General features: G+C 44.6%; 4 protein-coding genes across 4 annotated transcripts; all 4 read right to left on the reverse strand.

Moving 5' to 3' along the window:
• Positions 1 to 1,045: 1,045 nt before the first annotated feature.
• On the reverse strand, positions 1,046 to 4,807 carry LOC132289399 (cytochrome b). Its single transcript, XM_059789968.1, has one exon. The coding sequence runs from the start codon at positions 3,262 to 3,264 to the stop codon at positions 2,065 to 2,067; it is 1,200 nt and encodes a 399-aa protein (XP_059645951.1). The 5' UTR covers positions 3,265 to 4,807; the 3' UTR covers positions 1,046 to 2,064.
• A 6-nt stretch (positions 4,808 to 4,813) lies between these two features.
• Positions 4,814 to 5,116, reverse strand: LOC132289401 (small ribosomal subunit protein uS14m). The gene has a single exon (XM_059789970.1). It carries the CDS (start codon positions 5,114 to 5,116, stop codon positions 4,814 to 4,816), a length of 303 nt encoding a protein of 100 aa, XP_059645953.1.
• On the reverse strand, positions 4,980 to 6,059 carry LOC132289400 (large ribosomal subunit protein uL5m-like). Its single transcript, XM_059789969.1, has one exon. The coding sequence runs from the start codon at positions 5,679 to 5,681 to the stop codon at positions 5,118 to 5,120; it is 564 nt and encodes a 187-aa protein (XP_059645952.1). The 5' UTR covers positions 5,682 to 6,059; the 3' UTR covers positions 4,980 to 5,117.
• Positions 6,060 to 6,505: 446 nt separating this feature from the next.
• LOC132289398 (cytochrome c oxidase subunit 1) lies at positions 6,506 to 10,589 on the reverse strand. Its single transcript, XM_059789967.1, has one exon. It carries the CDS (start codon positions 8,042 to 8,044, stop codon positions 6,548 to 6,550), a length of 1,497 nt encoding a protein of 498 aa, XP_059645950.1. The 5' UTR covers positions 8,045 to 10,589; the 3' UTR covers positions 6,506 to 6,547.
• Between the last annotated feature and the right edge of the window lie 9,113 nt (positions 10,590 to 19,702).

Raw genomic sequence — 19,702 nt, forward strand, 5'->3', positions numbered from 1 at the left:
CGGTTCGAGCGCAGGCATGGGTACAGGACAAGACGGAGGTGCCGCTGGTGCTGCTGTTACTGATCGCTAGCCGAGCCGTGCTGGCTGGCTCTGGAGGTTCTTTCTGTTTCATATCCTCCATTTCTGTTATCTATCTGAAACTCGTTTCTCGTAGGAATATGTTCTTGGTACGCCTATCTTTCATCTCCATTACCTCTAATCCCCGTCTTAGTTTGTCTCTCTCCCTAACGGACCCCGGACCACCTTCTTCATAGTAAAGCAGCGATCTAACAAAGCAAAGTTGTGCCATATGTGGGCGTTGAGAGCAAGCACGTCGGACAGGGCAGGAGTCAACAGCGAGCACGGTCAATAGGAAGAGAGGCGGCAAGCCCTAAATGCCAGTAGAGAGAGGGTCGATCCCTCAGATTGGATTCGAAGGCGGGAGTGTAGTAAGGCTTGAAAGCCCTAGCGCACAGGAGCGCACGCACTGCACTGTAGTTTTCGTAGCCTCGAACTGACCTTAGGAAAAGCGATCCTAGAAGAGAAGCCATACGCGCTTGAGCATTCCCAGAAGACCTAGAGAGAAGAAAAGGGGCGAGATTAGCGTAAGAAAGAGAAGTTCGTGCTACAAAAACTTCAAGAAACTTTATCCATTAACGGACGCTTTCTGGGAATGAATCATTTTGAGCATTTGCATCTTCCCAATTCGAAGAAGAAAAGAAGAAAACAGCTATTGGTTGATTGAAAGGGCGGAGACGTTGATCAATTCTATCTTTTGGACAGGAATCTGCTTTACAACTTGCACGGTATTGAGCATCTTTTACACAACCAGGTTAGGCCGAATCTCATTGAATCCATCAAACAGCGAAAAAGAAATGAGGAAGTGGTCTTGCATGAGCCGGTGAGGAATTCTTTAGGTACAGCTATATATGAAAAGTGTTCCGCTAAGTGAGTCAGCTTGAATAAGAATCTTTCCCAGGCCAGGAGAACAAGGTTGAGAATATTCGATCACTCCTCAAATGAAATGCTTTTGCAGTTGTTCGAGAAAGTCACGCGTATCGCGTACAAAAAGAAAGCAAAGCGCCAAGATCCATTGAACGTTGAGTTGCCCTGCCGCCTATCTCTTCCGGCTCTATAAGTGACCTGACCACTTTCATCCTTTAGTAAATGCTACAACCCATTCTTGCTCTTGCTCAACGCTCTGGATTTCCACTAACTTGCATATTCTAAGGAATTAGAAGACCCGAGTGAGGGTTCAAAGCAATACGACTCAAATGAAATTAGCAATAGGGCTTGCCTGATTCACTTTCTGCTCTGAGAAGCAGTCCAATCTGCAGCCTTCGGACTTAGTTATAGGCAACAATAAAGCAAACAAAGCAAGCTTCTTCCTCAATTTCTTAGGTTTCACATCTATATTCGACTAAAGTTTTTCAAAAAGAGACATCGGCTAAAGCCCTTAAGGGTGATACTAGCCACTTAACTGTCTTCTTTTCTTCTAATGGTATTTTGACCTATTAGGAAATATGAAAGATTGCTCTTTCTTATTCATAGTTTTCACGAGCGCTTATGCATTTTAGGTTCAAGTATCGTATCGAGTGAAGGTGGACTTGTCTTTGAGACAGTGATTTGATTTCCACTCTTGCTTGTAACTAGAACAGGTGTAAACTCTCTGTAAATCGCATCACCAAGCGCGGATCTGGCTAGACAACTACATGCATATCCCTTAGGCCCAGGCCACGAACGAGGCTATGCTACCTTGCCACACTCTTATAGTACAATAATGACTTTCTATCTACTGAATGTCCTGTCCCTATGTTCCAAGCCAGTGGCATATTACTCTATCTATTCCATTTTTCAATTCTGAAGGCACGAGTTCCACCCAGCGTAACAAAACAAGCAAAGCTGGGCATCTCGCTCCGCTCTTGACGAGAAAGTACAGAAGTGAATCAGCACTGCTTTGGATCAAGCTTCCTGGGCGTAAGTTTAGAAATGAGAGCTTGGAATGTGAAAAGAGGGACTCATAAGCTTGTAAATTCTTGGTGTAATACTCACTCGTAAATTCTTGGTGTAATAATTTTTCACTGATCAGGTGTGATCCGTCTCATCGGTGTAAGAATTAGGAATTCCTCTTCCAACTCGTCCCGGAATGGGCATTATGGCAAAGAACAAGAAGAAAACAACAGGAGATATTTGTCCAATAGTCACAAATGGTGCTTCCACAGGTTGACATCCGATCCAACCTAGTAGTAAGCGATCCGCCAAAAGCAACCAAAATATTCCTTGGTGAATCGGGCGAAAACTTGAACTACGTACATATATACTTTTCAAAAAAGGTAAAGCCAACAGACATATAAAAACTGGTGCTATTGCGGCTACACCTCCCGATTTGTCAGGTATACTACGAAGAATGGCATGGATCGGTAGGAAATACCATTCCGGCACAATATGAGGCGGGGTGGGCATCGGATTAGCAGGTATATAATTGTCGGGATGCCCCAAAACATTAGGAGCATAAAAAATCCAAATGGAAAAAAAGATAGAAGAAGCTACCCAACCTACTAGATCTTTTACATAAAAATAAGGGTAAAAAGAGATTTTATCCATCTCTGCATGCACACCCAATGGATTATTTGATCCATATTGATGCAATGCGGCCAGATGAAGAATACTGGCGCCCGCTAAAATAAAGGGGAGTAAATGATGAAGACTAAAAAAACGATTTAAGGTGGCATTGTCCACGGAGAAACCGCCCCAAAGCCAAGTCACTATGGTATCTCCTACGTGAGGTATGGCGCTAGCTAAGCTTGTAATTACTGTAGCTCCCCAAAAGCTCATCTGACCCCAAGGTGGTACGTATCCTATAAAAGCTGTCACAATCATTAATAGAAAGATTACAACTCCGATACACCGAACAAATTCCCTAGGACTGCTATAACTCGCATGATATAGACCACGAAAAAGATGAAGGTGAACCACAATGAGAAACATACTTGCCCCATTAGCATGCATATAACGGAGCAGCCAACCCCCTTCAACATCTCTCATAATGTGTTCTACGCTGTTGAAAGCTAGATCCACATGAGGTGTGTAATGCATAGCTAAAAAAATTCCAGTCACTATCTGAATGACTAAACAAATACCAGCTAACGAACCGAACCCCCACCAATAACTAAGATTGCTCGGGGTTGGATAATCTATCAAATGCTGATTCAGTGTGGAGGATATAGGTTGTTTAAGAAGAGAGAATCGTTGGTTCCTTATAGTCATTTCTTTTTTCTCTATCATGACAACTCTTGTTCCCCCACCTTTTGAGCGTTCTGGGGCCCTACTATATCAACTATTTAGACCTTTCTTTCACCTCCGAAGGATGGAGGGGGTTATACAGCAAAAGAAGCGTCGAAGGGTGAAGAGTCGTCCGACTGCTACTGCTCGGTGACCGAAGAAGAGAGGTTTTGACCGCTTTATATTCTCTCCAGCACTCCCGGACTGATCATCTTGCTGCAACAAAGCAAGCTTAGGAATGAATCATCTAATGGAAATGGAGGTCTCTGTCCGCTTGGAAGATTCTTCTTTCCTCTTCGGTGAAAGAGGGCGCAAAGGTGCGTGAATTCGTATCTTAGCTTCCCCCCTATTTTGCCGATGCTTTCTTGTCGAGTAGACTCAGCAGTAGGTAGACCATTCTTGTTTAATAGATCGTTGACTTCTGTGAAATGTTGATGAAAATCAAATGATGATCAAAACTCAGCTGTTTTCGTGGAGATTGTGTGTTTGTGCTCAGCGTCCCCCGAGTGCTCTATCGCAATCGAGCAAGTTCATCTGATCACAATGTGCGTGGAAATCTCCTTCAAGACAGGTCAAATGCGTCACCCGTTTTTCTCATTTCATTCATATTTTGGGAATGATGAACTACCTAGTCATTATATAGAATAGGTCTGTAATCCGATTCTTTAGCACAACTAGGTGTTCATATCTTCCTGGCGACGTCACTCCCAGGCTAAAGCAGAGGGACACTGTTTGTTTCGAATTCTCGTAAGAAAACGGATCTTCTTTCTTAGCTTTGACAGCTATATGTGGGAGAAAAACTTCAACCTCCTTCCCGGCGGAATGCCTCAACTAGCAGCATCAAAGCTTTCATTCCCTTCGCTCGAGTTTTGTTTCGAAATTCACCTCTTGAGAAAAAAAGGCCCTCGGGTCCAGACCCAGAAATGAATAGGAAGCGAGGCGGGGGTCTTTCATTCAAAGGGGAAAAGAGGGGCGGGGCTTTGTTCTGGGGGGGCCGCCTTGCGCAGCTTTGGAAAGGAGAGAATTTCATTCACTCTCTCCCACCTAAACTATCTATCCTTAGAAAGCAGGGCGAGAGAAAGTCAATATGATATTTGCGTTGGTTTTTCCAACGAAACGAAGCACTTTTTTGTCTTTCTCATTCGGAAGGCTCAGTCCCACCCCTGACTTCAATGATGGGAACAACCTCCGCACTCCGGCGCTCCAATGAACAAGAGTTCCCCGCCTTACTATATTGAGAATAGTGGTCGATCCCTCGGGAGTGACATTCGTAACTGAATGTGATGTTCACGGGTGAGATTCTATCTTTCCAAGAGTACTTCCCTGTACGTAGTCTATGTCTGGGGAGCATACTTGACAGGAAGGAAAGATAGACAGAGGCGGTAGAGAGGTCCCCCACACTTCGATTCCTGCCCCGTTAGCATCTCCGATCCGAGATAAGGGATGACTCCGTTAGGTCTTTTCGGGCCGGAGCCGGCCGGTAATGGACCTACTTACCTTGCTTGTAGGCCAGCAGCAGAGCGAACCCTTGTTTCTATTGGATTGGTGGTTGCTACCAAGACGATTTCTTTATGCCCATCAAAGCACCTCGAGATGCTAATCCACGAAAAACGATACGAGAAATTCGAAAGAACTCATATACGGAACGAGGGCGACCCGTGGAAATACATCGGTTTCTGACTCGTGCAAAGGAACTATTTCTTGGCAACTTGGACAACTTATAACGATGTTTGTCCCGCATATCACTAGGAAGATTGGGATCTTTACAAAAGGCTTTATAAAGCTTTCGTCTCAATTCATATTTAGCCGCGAGCAATCTACGTTTGTGATCTCGTATATTTCGATTCTTCGACATCTTACTGAGTTTCCACCTCATCTTTGTGAAAAAAGCCGCTCCACGGTGGTAAAGTCTCATCTTGTGTGTTGGCCGAAGTGACAATAGTCACATTGAACCCTCGAATATGTTCGAAGATCTCGAAATGATCTGCAAGTTCCGGGGAGAATTCGCAAAACTCCGTTTCCATCGAGAATTGAATGGACTTTTCCCGTATTTCGACCGGAGAATCTAACAGAGACATTACTGTGGATATTCTGACCAAAAAATGAGACATTCCATGCCCTCGAAGAGTGCTTTGTCGTGCTAGGTCACTGACATATCCCTTTTTGTCTTTATTTGACCCCCAGAATGGATTGGATCGAAACGACTTTCCCGCCGAAGCCCGTTGTGTCTGTATGACTTTCTGACCGCGCGGAATCTCCATAGCCAATTTTCCATTTTGGATTATGAAAGAAGAAGGTGCTGCCTTTGGTACGACTCTGATTTGACACGATCCAGGAACTTCCATAACGTTGGCGTGATTCGGTTTGAGCAACGGATCCTGACGTGATACATCTTCGTAATGAAAATGACGTGGAAACATGAGTCGGCTTTTCCAGTATCTTATAGAATGAGCACTTTTGGCTATCTACTTCAAAAAGATAGTAGTCAACATGAAAAAAACGAGATTCTTTCTTCGATCGGAATACAGATGAGATCAGAAGTGAGTAGGTAAGGAGTGAATCCACTTATTTCAGAAAGAGATGTTTCAGTCATTTCAAGATGGAATTGATTGCGAGCAAGCGTAAATAGAGAGTCTTTCATAGAAAATGCATATTCATTAGAGAAAGGGGCAAACGATGCAATAGCTTCAAAGCCCATATAGCTTTCCTGATAGCCCTCTTTTCTTCGAACCACTGCTGCTACCAAAAAAGAGCTATCCACTCCCTTTTCTTTTTTCAATCTCAAAGGTATAGGTGAAATTTGGAACAGTCATTTCCATCTTTTTCTGTAAATTCTAAGAAAGGAAAATCCCGAAAAATCCGTCCATAAATGACGAACTCCATTATACAGATGATAGGACAGGGCTAAGGCAGTAATCTCGACGGAGATTAGGATGAGCTTTGATGAATAAAACAAGAATTGGTAGAAATTCTCATAAGTGAAGCAAATCAAACCAATTTTCAGACAAAGAAGATAAAAAAAGAAAACGATAGTGGCTAGGAAAGCTCCGGAGATTCTATGGGAAATTGGAAACGTCGAAGTGAGCTGTGGCTTATAAATAGGAAGATGGGGAGATAACGGGCGAAGGATATTCATGATATTAGGTTGGATTTATGTAAATTTGCTTTGCTCGCAGAGCGGCATACCGAAAAAAAGAAAAACCCCAACCTAAACAAGTGGTGTTAGAACCCACATTTGGAAAAGTTCTGTTAGGTTCTTAGTAGCAATCGGCGACCTTTTCTTTGGTTACTTCACACAGCTTTGAGTCTCCTTGATAGCTGGAAGTTCTCCAAAAGTATGAAAAGCTGGAGGACTTTGTACCATCCATTCCGGTGTGGTTGGATTCTGTTCAACAGCCCAAGGACTTGGAGCACATTTTTTGTTCTTTCCACTGCTTGAAGTGATTGTTACGACCACGAAGAAACGACAAATCCCAACAACGGATATATAAGAGCCAAAACTGCTAAGGGCATTCCATCCAGCGTAAGCATCTGGATAATCTGGAATGCGACGCGGCATCCCCGAAAGCCCTAAGAAATGCATTGGAAAGAAGGTCGGATTAACCCCGAAAAAGGTGATCCAAAAATGGATTTGACCTAAAGTTTCAGGGTATGTACGACCAAAGATTTTACCTACCCAATAGTGAAATCCTGCAAATAAAGCAAAAACGGCTCCCATAGAAAGTACATAATGGAAATGTGCAACCACATAATAAGTATCATGTAGAGCAATGTCTAGCCCAGAATTTGCCGGGACTATTCCAGTGAGTCCTCCTATGGTGAACAAAAAGATGAACCCTACAGCAAATAACATGGGTGTTTTGTATTGTATCGAACCCCCCCACATGGTAGCGATCCAACTAAAGATTTTGATTCCAGTGGGGACAGCTATGATCATGGTAGCTGCGGTGAAGTAGGCACGGGTATCAACGTCTAAGCCCACAGTAAACATATGATGAGCCCAAACAAGAAATCCAAGAACACCTATACTGATCATGGCATAAACCATGCCTAGATACCCGAAGACCGGTTTTCCCGAAAAAGTCGAAACAATATGACTTATGATACCGGATCCAGGCAGAATGGGAATATACACCTCTGGATGACCGAAGAACCGAAAGAGATGCTGGTATAATATGGGGTCTCCCCCTCCAGCGGGATCAGAAAAGGTTGTATTAAAGTTTCGATCGGTTAATAACATGGTAATTGCCCCTGCCAGTACCGGAAGTGATAATAAGAGTGGGAATGCTGTCACTAGAACGGACCACACAAATAGGGGTGATCTATGCATAGTCATTCCAGGTCCACGCATGTTGGAGATAGTGGTTATAAAATTGATAGAACCTAAAATGGATGAAACACCAGATAGATGAGGACTAGAAATTGCTGAATCAACTGCTCCTCCAGAATGGCTGGTAATGCCACTTAAGGGCGGATAGACCGTCCACCCAGTGCCGCTACCCACTTCTACTAAGGCTGAGCTTAATAGGAGCAAGAGACTTGGTGGCAACAACCAGAATGAAATATTATTTAATCGTGGAAATGCCATGTCAGGCGCACCTATCAAAATCGGAACAGACCAATTACCAGATCCACCTATCATCGCCGGCATAACCATAAAAAAGATCATTAAAAAAGCGTGAGCCGTTATTAAAACATTATAAAGTTGATGATTCCCACCAAGAATTTGATCGCCGGGTCGTGCTAATTCCATACGAATCAGTACTGAGAAGCATGTGCCCATCACTCCAGCAATGGCACCGAAGATGAAATATAGAGTCCCTATATCCTTGTGGTTAGTGGAGAACAGCCATCGGACCGGATTTGTCGTAAAATTGAGATTCTTTCGTTTTCTTCCTTATCAGAGAGGGGCCCCTTATTAGGGAGCGGGGCTTCTTTATTGAAGGTAGTGAGGGGGGGATGGGGAAGGTCCGGAAATCCCTCACTTTATTGATGGGACATTTGGATCCCCTTTTCCGATCACCCTCCCCCGGTTATGGTTCAGGAAAGGCGCAAGAATCTGACTTCGAAGCAATCTCTGGAGTTTTCCCTTATCCGAACGGGTCTTGCAAGAAAATAGGATTTCATATTGAGCTCCAAATATACGCTATTGGGATGGGATGGCTCCTACTAGCTCTCCCCCCCTAAGAACCGCACGTGCGAGTTCCCCCGCATACGGCTCAAGTGGCGAAGGCCTTTTCCTTCTAGCTTGGTAAGCGCTTCGCTGTAGCCAAGCGCTAGCCGCCTATCGGCTAGAGCCAAGCTTCGACCGCGACTGCTCGTCGCTTCTGGCCGCCTTACTCCGTCACCCGAGATCCAAGTCAGCACCGGAAAAGATCTCTTTCTTCCTCGCGGCCGGGCCGGCTTGGAAGCAAGCTCTACCTCTTGCCTATCTCACCCCCCTGAAGATTATTAGAGAAAGGGGCAACCTATCTGACTAATATAAGAATCAGTAAAGCTTCCAAAGCTCCTTCCTTCAGCCTCGGCACCTCGTTACGTTTAACGACTGAACTCGTTGGGGTGAGCCTTCGCTTTTTGGATCGTCTTCTGCCCAATGCGGTACCCCCGTTTTTTGGTTCCCATTGGGTTTACCTTGTTCACAGGTCGACCCCATGGCAGCAAGAAAAGGCGATCTTGTGCTATACTCCGGTGATCTCTTTCCTACCGAGGCACGCAAACTCCCATCGTGTCCCAGATCACATTCCGCGAATCGAAAGGGGCCTACTCATCCACCAGCTCCTCTCGTAGATCGGTGCGGTTTTACGAAGCGTCTAAGCACAGTTCACTCGCGTTGATCAATCAAGAGTTTTGCCACCACTCCTTAAGGAATTCAGTCAGTATCATACACTTCTTGCATTCTTTCCCACGCTGCATACCCCCCTCTTTCTTCTGAAGGTAAGGTAAAGGGCCGGGCATGGTGGGGTAGGAGCAGTAAGTCGGCCATCTTTTTGGCTTGACCAAGAAGTCTTATGTCCTCCGAGTCGCACGGCGTTTTAACCGAAAGAACTTCTTGCGCAATTCATGCGTTTCTGTTTTTATGATCAGAAATTCTTTCTTGATTTCCATTTCAAATTGTTCTCTGGACTTTTTATCAATATGAGGTGATCGTAACACAGTATATAAGACTCTTGATTCAGGCAATCCAATTTTCTGTGTGTAAGGCGGAAGCCCCCAAAAATGGTTTTCAAAAAATGGGTGATCAAAAGATCGAATCACTATGCGTATCTTGGTGGTCGTGACTTTTGGTGGTCTTTCCTTTTGGCGGACTCCTCTTCCTGTTCTATTGATCAGAAGCATCCAGCAGCGCCACGCCGGTTTAGAATTCAATGATGAAGGCGCTCCCCTTATCCCTCCTGGCCGTGTGTGGGCCACACTGAAGAAAGGTCCTACGGGGGTCTTTCACTGACTTGTGTGAGCTCCCCGCCCGCTCACGCTACTTACCAACAACCCGGCGCTTCTTAGGAACACACCATAGGTTGGTCCAACAACCCGTTGGATCCTCGCCGCTGCACATTAGCAGAAAAAAGTGAGTGAATAGGATCCCCTATTCGTGCCATATGCGCTTAGACTTTTGCGCTTAGACTGGGCTTTCCCCCCTTTTTTCTTCCCGGTCCAATCGTTTTTCTCGAAGATCTTCGTTTCCGTGTAGAAGCAAACTCTCCAAATTTATGACCAACCTTTCCTTCAGTGATCTTACAACGAACAGGAGTTTTTCCATTGTAAATGCGTACGGAGCAATCAACGAATTCCGGCGAAATAGAAGATCTACGTGACCAAATTTTCCTGTTCAAAAGAAGATCTCTCTTCTTCTTCATTCTCAACATACATGCATCAACAAAACGAAGTATGCGTGGCATGAACTAAGAATTTCTTCGCTTCGATTCCGCCCCTACTTCAATGAAAGCTAGCTTCTACTCCTCCTTCTTCTCCTCCGGAATCGTCGTTGGTCCTTCGTTCGTAGTGGTCATTGTATAGTGAGAAAGCTCACCCCTGCCTTTAGACGAGAAAGCCCTCCTTTACATCATCCCCAGACAAAGAAATAGGAAATGCTACAAGCCATTCTTGTTCTTTTGACGATGAACCACTCTGAGACTATACGGAGTCAATTTGGAGAAAGTGAACAGTCAGTATCGTACTTCAAAGTCCTAACTGTGGCATGTGAAAACAGTCCTTCCCTTGCTTTTTCCGCCCTTTTTCTTAAGCCGCTCAGGAATGCTAATGTGAAAGCCAGACTAGCGGAGCACTATATATACGAGATTTTTGAAAACCAAACATGAGACTAGAAAAAGATATCTATTTCTATTTATCTCTACCTTATAGTAGGATTGCTCCGTGTTAAATATCAAAATGTTTCGTAAAGCTAGCAAAGTCTCGTATAGACCTTCTATTGACTAGTTGTCTGGTTAGCCAGCCCGGTAAGAAAGATCTGTTCTTTCCTCTCTTACTTGGCTAATAGTTGACAATACCCTTCCCAAGTTACTAAAAGGTGGCTTTCGGATTTCTGACTACTGGTACTACTGGCAGACTACTGTAACTAAAGACCTTTCTTTTCCTTTCTTACTTGACTCTATGAATAGTTACCTTCTTCCTCTTCTCTTTTCCCATTCGAAACTGGAACCAAGGAACCTTGTTGGACGGCGTGGAGAAGTTCCCAGAGCGAGTGTAGTAGTTTGAGCTTGAATTCCAGCCGAGTGAACTACCCTTGTGTCTGTAGTTTCCAGCCAAGCCTGTAGGTCCTGTGGGAGTCTAAGGATGTCGCCTAATCTCTCGTAGATCGGGGCTAGCCACTAAGCAAAGAGGACGGAAAGATCAAGCAACCAGACTGACTCGTTGTCTGTGCATGCCTTTATTCTGTGATCGGATGCCTCATCAAGGTTGCAAGCTCTTGAGTCACTCTAGATGCGTACGATCAGTCTTTCGTCCGTAAATAGCACCACAACACGGGCTATACTGGCCGGTAGAGGGAGCGTGAAAAGGTTCTGTGTCTCCTCACCAGCGACATAGAGAGGGCGCTAACCTTAAAGGGTTAGCCAAGGGTCATGAAATCCTAGTTTGATGGTTGTGACCTTTACCGAAAGGACACGGCCCAGATCCCTACGGCTATTCCCAACCCGGAACATCAGATGAGATTGGGATTTATGGGTGCTTTAAACTAAAGATTCTATAAGCAGACAATGGGCGTATGTGTGCACTACCTGATTCACTAGATTGGTCTCGCCTCGAAATGCACCCCCTTCTTACTAACAGCGCTAGGCCGAGTGTAAGAATCAGTTTCGGAAAGGAAATTGGACAATCGGTTGAAAATGAGATAGGTCCTAGGTGCCCGCCACTACTAGACTATGCTAACGGTCTGGATGAGATAAAGGGCAACTGTTGGAGGTAAATTGAACTTGACGTTGTGATCGGGCCCCGTACCTACCGCCGGTTCAAGATAAGAAGCGGCCGATATCGAGGCATTGTGCACTTTTCATATCTTTATTGCCCGCCTAGATGTTGATGCTCTGAATCAATAAAAGCTGCTTAGAGAACAACCCAAAGCGAGATGAATGTGACAAGGGAGGAGCGCCTAAGCAATCAAACTCTTGTTTTCTAGATTTGATTTGGAAGAAAATGCTCTTTCTTTGGAAGAAAATGCAAGGGGGGCAAAGGAACACCAACCGATTCTCACTTTTTGAAAGGATCATCGGTGCAAAAATCAAAGGTAATCATATTGAGTATAACAGATAGCACAGGTTGCAATCCTCGGAGGGACGAACAGATGACTCCGATGGTCACTCTGCGGCTCTAAATATAGAGAATGTATAAGAGGCGGGTCTCAATCCCGACAATGGGAATGGGAAGTTCAACCCCCGAAATGGACCAAGGCTGAATGAAGCCCCAATTCCAAGATACAGAAGCGACATCGTAAGCACAACTGAACTCGATCAATCACTTCTATTGGCATAAGAGTTCCACCCTTTCGGCATGGCTGAAGGTTAGTCAAATACAATCTCTCACCCTTCCTTTTCTTGCTTCTCATTCTTGAATTCGCTTACATAAGCGAATGTTCAAATTCTCTAATTCAAAATGGGGTCAGGGCTGGAAACTTATAATGGAACCGCTTCTAACAGCAAATCTTCCATCTTCTGTGAGCGCCATTCTTGATCCAATGTGCAAAGAAAGAATTTCGCCACATCACGTATAATGGACCATTTAACCAGACAGTGCACCCTGTGGGGGTCGCCACTAGAGCAATCAAGGAAAGATCACGAAGAATAAAGAGAGGGGTATGATTCAAAGGATGAAAAGCAAGATCTTGATTCAAATGCTTCTACAATGTGGAAGATTTGGCGATTGAAGCACACGAAAGAGAGAGCACTTAGAAGTTTCCTAGCGAGCCTTCCAACCATGGATTACGTAGCGAAGGATGTGACTTGGGACTCGGTGATGTTTGATGAAGGGGTCAAGAGTGGAACCCGGCCCTAACCTTAGGGTTCCGCAGAGAGTGCTCCTGCGAGACCTACTCCTTCGTATTCCGCTGCATTCGCTATTCAACATGTCGCATCATCTGCTTGATATCGATTCTATGGACTATGAAAGGAGCGAGAAACGTAGACTGAAGCAAAGATAGGGAATCCCTATCAACAAGGGGAGAGAACTTGGCTTTTCCCTAAGCAAAAGGGCCATAGAAGAGATGTTTTCTTGAGGGTTCGGCGATTACCGAGCTTAGAATATCCGAACAGCACAGAAAAGCCACAAGGCAGCTAGTTCATAGCATTACCAGAGAAAGTTCATGGAAATACGAGCTTGAGCCTTTGAGTAGGAGTGCCCCCTTATTCACTACATATCCGCAAACAAAAGAGGCTAGAAACCCATCCACAAGGGAAGGGGGAGAAACCCCTGTGCCAGGTATAAATGCGAGACGCAGGTTTATAAAGAAAAGACTAAACATTGAATGCATTTCTTATTCAGACTGCCTGTTCTAATAGCCTGTCTCTTTTCCAATCTTCATGGCAAGAATGATTTATGAATGAGTTGAGCACCATATTGAAGGGTCGCGCTGTTGGAATAGCTCTTCCCTTAATGATATATCGAACTCTTTTTTCATTCAAGGTTATGGAACTTTAGTAAAGTCTTCTGTCAGAGTCGCATTTGCCTTCCCGGCGATCAATCCCCTTTGGAATCGAGTAAGGCTCCCACTATTCACTGGCAAGGGTCCAAGTCCAATAGCGCTTCCTGTCTTTAATATGGCCAATCGGAGTGATGGTAGGGATGCTCAGAGGCAGCAACGCTTCAAAAGAGGCTTCACGCTACATCCAATGGTCATAGAAAACAAGAAGCAAAGCCCGGGGAAAAGGATAGTTACGACTCACAGATAGCGATCTGACTCGTTGCTTAGAAAGCGGAGGAACGAACCTGAACGCTGACCTGACTCCTTGAACGAAGCGGAACGATGAGTGGTAGAAGGAACCCAACCAAGGCTTCTGGGGACTCCCTGTTCCCGGCCCTGCTTCTATTCGATCTACCAGCGGCAAAGGTCCTAGTCCAAAGAGAAGTCATACTCCCCAATTAGTCAGATAGGATTAACTAGGGGAATGAGCCCACGCCAAAGACTCTCGCCAGAAGGCATCAAAGCTCATTACCTCGTAAGCGCACAACCCCATCAATAGAGCAAAGCATGTCCTCTGCAGCAAGCCCAATGAATTGAACTAGGTAAGGTTGTTACTTTATTTCCTAAGTATGACAAATGAAAGGCATTCCCCTCCCCTGTAAAGTCAAAGAGAAAAGAAGCAAGTACGAAAGAACCATTCACATCTGCCTTCACCCACATCCGAAGACGACGATGATGATGGCAATGATGTTGATGTTTATGTTGACGTTGTAAGAAGTTCATTCCCATCCCTTTTGGTAGAGCTTTCTTGAAGGATCGTATAAGGGCACCCGTAGGCAGGGAATGAGGTATACCCAGCAGTAAACGGATTGCTTAACCCCTTTCTTAGGATAACGGCGGTACTTCCCGCGTCGAGCTGGGAGACTAGATCCGAGTATCAATCCTAGGATTTGCGTTAGAACATAGAGCTTTGAGGCATTGTTCGTTCGCGCTTTCCTTTCTTATATATAGAGAAGCTTAGCAGACAACTGTTAGCAATGGGAATGGGTCAAGCGGAGTAACCATTAGGTGGTCTTTCTTTCAAAGAAGCAAGCCCTGGCTCAGGTAAAGTAGAAGTCAGTTTCCACCCCAGCTCAAACGAGTTACTCATTTCACACATAGAGGAGATCAATTTGCCAGTACGCTCGTGCCCGGTCATAAATCAATGGGAGAATGGCTTTGAGTCAGTGATTTACACTCTTGCCCCTACTGAGGGTACTATGACCCTTGTAGCTAGCTTGAAACCAGCCATAGAAGCAGTTTTGCTGGTTGTGACCTTACCGATCGAAGAGACAAGGAGAAGGAGAATCACCCGGGTAGTCAAAGTAGCCCTTTCAAGTGCAATAAACCAATCGAATCTATCCTTCTTTTCTGCGGAAAAAGGTCAGCTAGATCCCTCCTTCTTCATTGTTCGCTTGCCTTTCTTTTTAGTAACTTCTACCCACTCTCGTTTGCTAAAGTTTGGCCATTTTAGGAGATGTGGGTATAGGGTATAGGTAGAGGTGCGGGAGGAGAATTCTTAGGACAGTTGCCCGTATGGCATGTCCAAATGCTTTTCATTGCAGACAAGCTGGAGGAATTGACTGAAACTCAACGCTAATCTGAATAACTTCACTCTCGATCCGGCACAAGCTGCTTTTTGAATTGGCCAAGTCTGATGGCTAAGGCCGGCCAAGCACTTCGTTACACGCTGCGTAGTGGACAGTATGCGCTGCCCCTTTACCGATCGGACACGGCCCATATCACTACGGCTATTCCCAAACACGGCGGAAGGTGAGGCTTGGAAACTACAGCCACATAGACTGAGCTCGGTACCGCGTTATAGGTAGCGACTTCTTCGTTCCGTATGAACAGGTTGCAATAGAGCAAAACCACCGATTGAGCCAGGAATGGGTAATCTATCAACAAGGGGATAGAACGTGCGTTAAAGCGCACTATCATGGGCATGGAATACAAATCCTTAGGACGACTCCTTGCTTTTGACTGACATTTTGAGTAGCAAATACTCCCTATTCCTTACTGAAAATCTCAGATCCAAATGAGTTGCGGATCTTCTCCATTTTGCGTTGTTTTTCTTCCCCTAGCCCTTCACAAAATGGCTTGGAAATCTTCATAGAAGAGAGCTCCTATAATCATAGAAGACAGCGCCTATAATTGTTGCAAATATGGTTCTAGAATGTTTGCTACTGTCAACCTTGTAAGAGTCGGAAAGCCAACTATACTAAAAGATGAAGCAACCCTTCGCACTCTGTCTTCTTCTTTAGAACCAATGCATTAGTGAATTCAGCTTTCAAAGCGAAGGCCTCTCCTTCCCCTTATCTAATCAACTAATCAATATGAATTAATCCTCTATCAATACTATCTCTCATTTACGCTTGTGCAATCCATTCATTCAGCCTAAGGTTTCGAAGCACAGGCGGGAGGGAGTCAAGCTTCATATATAAAAGGTCTTTCGATCCCCCCCAACCCTTCCTTGTACTGGCTGTGTTGGCTGTTCTCTTGCTGAGTGCTGATTGCGGACAACAATTCCATTCGGACGATCGGACCCCGGATGATCTGTCTTGCTTGCGTCCGTACGATGCCTCTTCAAAGCAATAAATAACATATAGAGAGTATGTAGAGAGTCTATTAGCAACCACCAATCTCGCCTCTAAAAACTAGGGTTCTTTACCAGCAGATCCACAACCTGGCACACCAGAACAGAAAGAGGTGGCAGCTGCATGATATGATTGGAGGTAAGGATTCCTCATTGGCAGCTCCGGTAACAACGGCGGTTCTTTACAAAGGAGAGTATTTGGACTCCTAATAAGTGAACTTATTTGTGACAGACGGAGGTCATTCTTATTGAAAGTCCTCAATAGAGGGTGTGGGGCGCAGTTCATCTTTAGTACGATAATCTCAACTAAGCAACCAGTCCGCCTGTGCCTGGCTTCCTACTCTTTGTTGTTCCTGTTCCTGGCGCTATGCCCAAACTCCTTTCACTCGGATCACGAAGAAAATTCACAGCTAGCCAGGTCTTCTTACTGACCAGATTCCTTTATACCTCTTCTCCACTCACATTGCAAAAGAAAGAACCGAAAGAGACTTACAAACAAACGGAGCAAAGCGATCAACAAATGATCAAACCGAGCACCTTTTTGTGTCACTCTTCAAAGGGAAGGGGACAAAAATAACATTCTATTATATACATAACATAAGAAAAGAAGCGTTGAGGAGACATTCATATTATGGCACGGATTGAGAAAAGAGATCCATTTGCTTGCTCCCTCTTGCTGCTACGAATAACAAGGCGGCTCGATCCGCTAACTGAAACCTAAACGGATTCTGTCGACTAGAATGTAAATGGAAAGAGAGTTCTTGAAGTTCAAGATTGAGAAAAGGGATTGGAACCTAAATCAGTGACACACGAGACACTCAAAAGAGGAGAGTCCACTCGAGGTTTTGATTTCTTATGAACATATGATATGGGAATCTTTCGTAATAGCATACTTTTCTTTTCCAAGAATAGATCGAATTCTCTCCCACCCAATACTACAGGCTCGGGTCACAAAACAAGAATAGGTCAAGCAATTGATCCAGATCCCAGGGGAGAAAGTCATCATAATGAGGGAAGGGTGCCCTTAACGGAGACCAAGTACAGGCAAGAAGGAGAAGTTTCCCCATAGAATGAATCTTGTTAGTAAGAGAAAGCAGCCAAGGATACCTGCTCGGTAAGTTCATAATTAGCAGTACCAAGAGTCCCTACTGAAAAGCACTTTGAGTTAAGGTTTGGACACGAGACAGGTTATATAGTCAGTGACGTTCGTTCCCCGAAGCAACTGTACGTTATCGCATCGCCTTGTAGCCTGATTGAAAATCAAATCAAACTGGCAGAATGGAAGATTCCGCCTTTTCATAAATCTCAATAATAAGGATTGCTCGTGGAGGTTCACTTGACCTAAACTTAGCCTCTGACTCGTATTGTGTAACCCGCAAGTCGGCTTAGCTTGCTTCCTTGTTCCGGGATGGTACGGTTAACAACGGATGACAGGGTCTGGCAAGAAGTTCCTCGGACTGGCATCTTCATCCGTGACGCTTGGTCCAATAGTGCTGCTCTCGTCTTATGACCTCACCTCACTTATGGAATTATTCATTTTGTAGCGATTGAACTATCTGGCCTGGCCTCTTTGGCCCAATCACACCGAGTTTCTAACATTACTGATAGATTGATCAGTTCATCCCCGTACTACTTGACTACTATAGTCAATTTCAAAAGTCAATTTCAAACTTCATCAACTGGCAAAAGTCACTTCCATGGAAAGTAGGGATCAAGGGGTAGTTGAAAAAGCCCCGAATCCTTCGAATTCTTGTTGCCGCATGATCGAAGGTTCACTTTAGGAATTTCGTATAGTGAGCGTCTTCTTTCCATTCTTCCAGAATCTTTCTCAAAACCAAATTCATGCTTAGAAAGGGAATGAAGAAAATACTCCTCAGAAAGAATATAGGTCTTGACTTGAAACACTTTTGGCTAGCGCTCAACTCCGGTACGCAATGAGGATCTCCTTATATAGAACGTGTGCAGTGAGGGATCTTTCCTTACCTACTGCTAACTTACCTCGAGTTACCTGAAGGAGCAAGCTGTTCACGAGCGTCAGTTAGCAATCATATTACTATATTAACCAGTCCTATACTTATAGACTGTGGGTTGAAAGATTACAGAACTGACCCATAGATTTACTGGCCTCTGCGTAAGCAAAGGTCCTAGGAACGGGTGCAGAGTGGGCCCATCCCATGCTCCATAGGTAGTTTTAGAACCGTCAAAGAGAAGCCTTCTTGCCGAGGGACTAGGCACTACAAACGTCGTTCGGGTTGGGGAGACATCCTTTGTGAAGAAATCTGCTCGAAAGGGGGCTTTCAATCAAATAAAAGCCTCCGTTTCCAGTTGGAGATGGAGAAAGATAGCGGATAAGAACACTTTCCTTTCGGGAACGAGAAAGACTCCCACATCTCCGCACTCGCTTCTTTGTTTGAATGAGCTCTGGACTCGGAAAGGCCTAGGGAAATAGGAATCACTATTTATCCACAAACACGAGCTGCAGAAGGCGAGGCTGTAAGAGATGTTGATGGGTCACCTCTATTTCCAGCTGGTTGGCTTGAGTCTGCTTCATAATATAATAGAGAGGTACCCATAGAAGTCAGTGAATGCTTAAAGGAAGCAAGCCATTCTCACCAAGCCTTCATTCCTTTGTTGCTTCCGGCATCAACGCGATTCTTCGCTTCTCAGCTGCTTCTTATTCTTCTTCGCTCTGGAACAGCGGTATGGAACGCCCGAGATTGTGTGGTTCTTGCGATCCTACAACACTTCTCTTCTATGCCCCTTGTAGCGAGCTTTAAGGCTAGTTCTCCTTAAAATGGTGAAGAACATATTATAGCTCGAGTTTTGCCACTTTTGAGAATTTAGGTGTGTAAGCACTGATCTCCGCTTCCACGGTGCCAAGAGCAGCAGGTGGATTTGATTTGAGATTCTAATTTTGTTCAGACAATGACTAGTGAAATTGACAAACTTCCTTTCTCGGAAGGGTTTCATTTAACAAAAGTGTTCCGATAAAGTGACATCATTTTGCTCATTCGTATAAGATAGCTTGTGCAATAAATACCTTCTAGGTCTACCGCTAGCTTTACGTGAATCAGTTCGCGATGGAAATGTTCTTATTTGTGTTATTTGATCTGTCAAATTCGCATAAAGCGTTCCGGAAAGCGCCTTTGGGCAACTGTCGAAACACAAAGAAGACTCATCTAGCGGAAGGAATCAGGAGAGTTTATGTACCAGATGAGCAAGAGTATACACGGTCAGAGCATTAATGACTAGCGGACGCTATGGACTTGGCTCCTGCTTGACTTGCCGGTCCCTAATCAAGCTTCCCTCTTTCTTTCGTAGTGTGAGTGTGTGATTCAGCGAGTTCACGTAAGTTGAGTGCAATCAAGTCACTTCACCCATTCTTCTCATCAAATGAGCCAAAATTGTTCGTTATGGTCTTGCAATAATATTTCGTATAACAAGGAAGAAGAGCAGTGGTGCCTTGCAATATAACACTGAGTTGACAGTCCAGGTTCGAATGAAATCGCAACTCAAAGTCACTCTATCGGGAAACAAATGAACAAACCAGAAATCTTTCCAAAAACATGAATCAAACGTGAACTTCTAAGCATCATCTCATTTTGCTATTCTATTTTCAGTAAGCGCTACGAGCTAAATTCAACTCATCTTGTGAACTCGTTTTTGAGAGAGATTGG

The sequence above is a fragment of the Cornus florida genome, unplaced genomic scaffold (genome assembly GCF_030987335.1).
Source record: "Cornus florida cultivar Cherokee Brave unplaced genomic scaffold, ASM3098733v1 CherokeeBrave_3.0.0_Hap2_scaffold_189, whole genome shotgun sequence".
NCBI lineage: Eukaryota > Viridiplantae > Streptophyta > Magnoliopsida > Cornales > Cornaceae > Cornus > Cornus florida.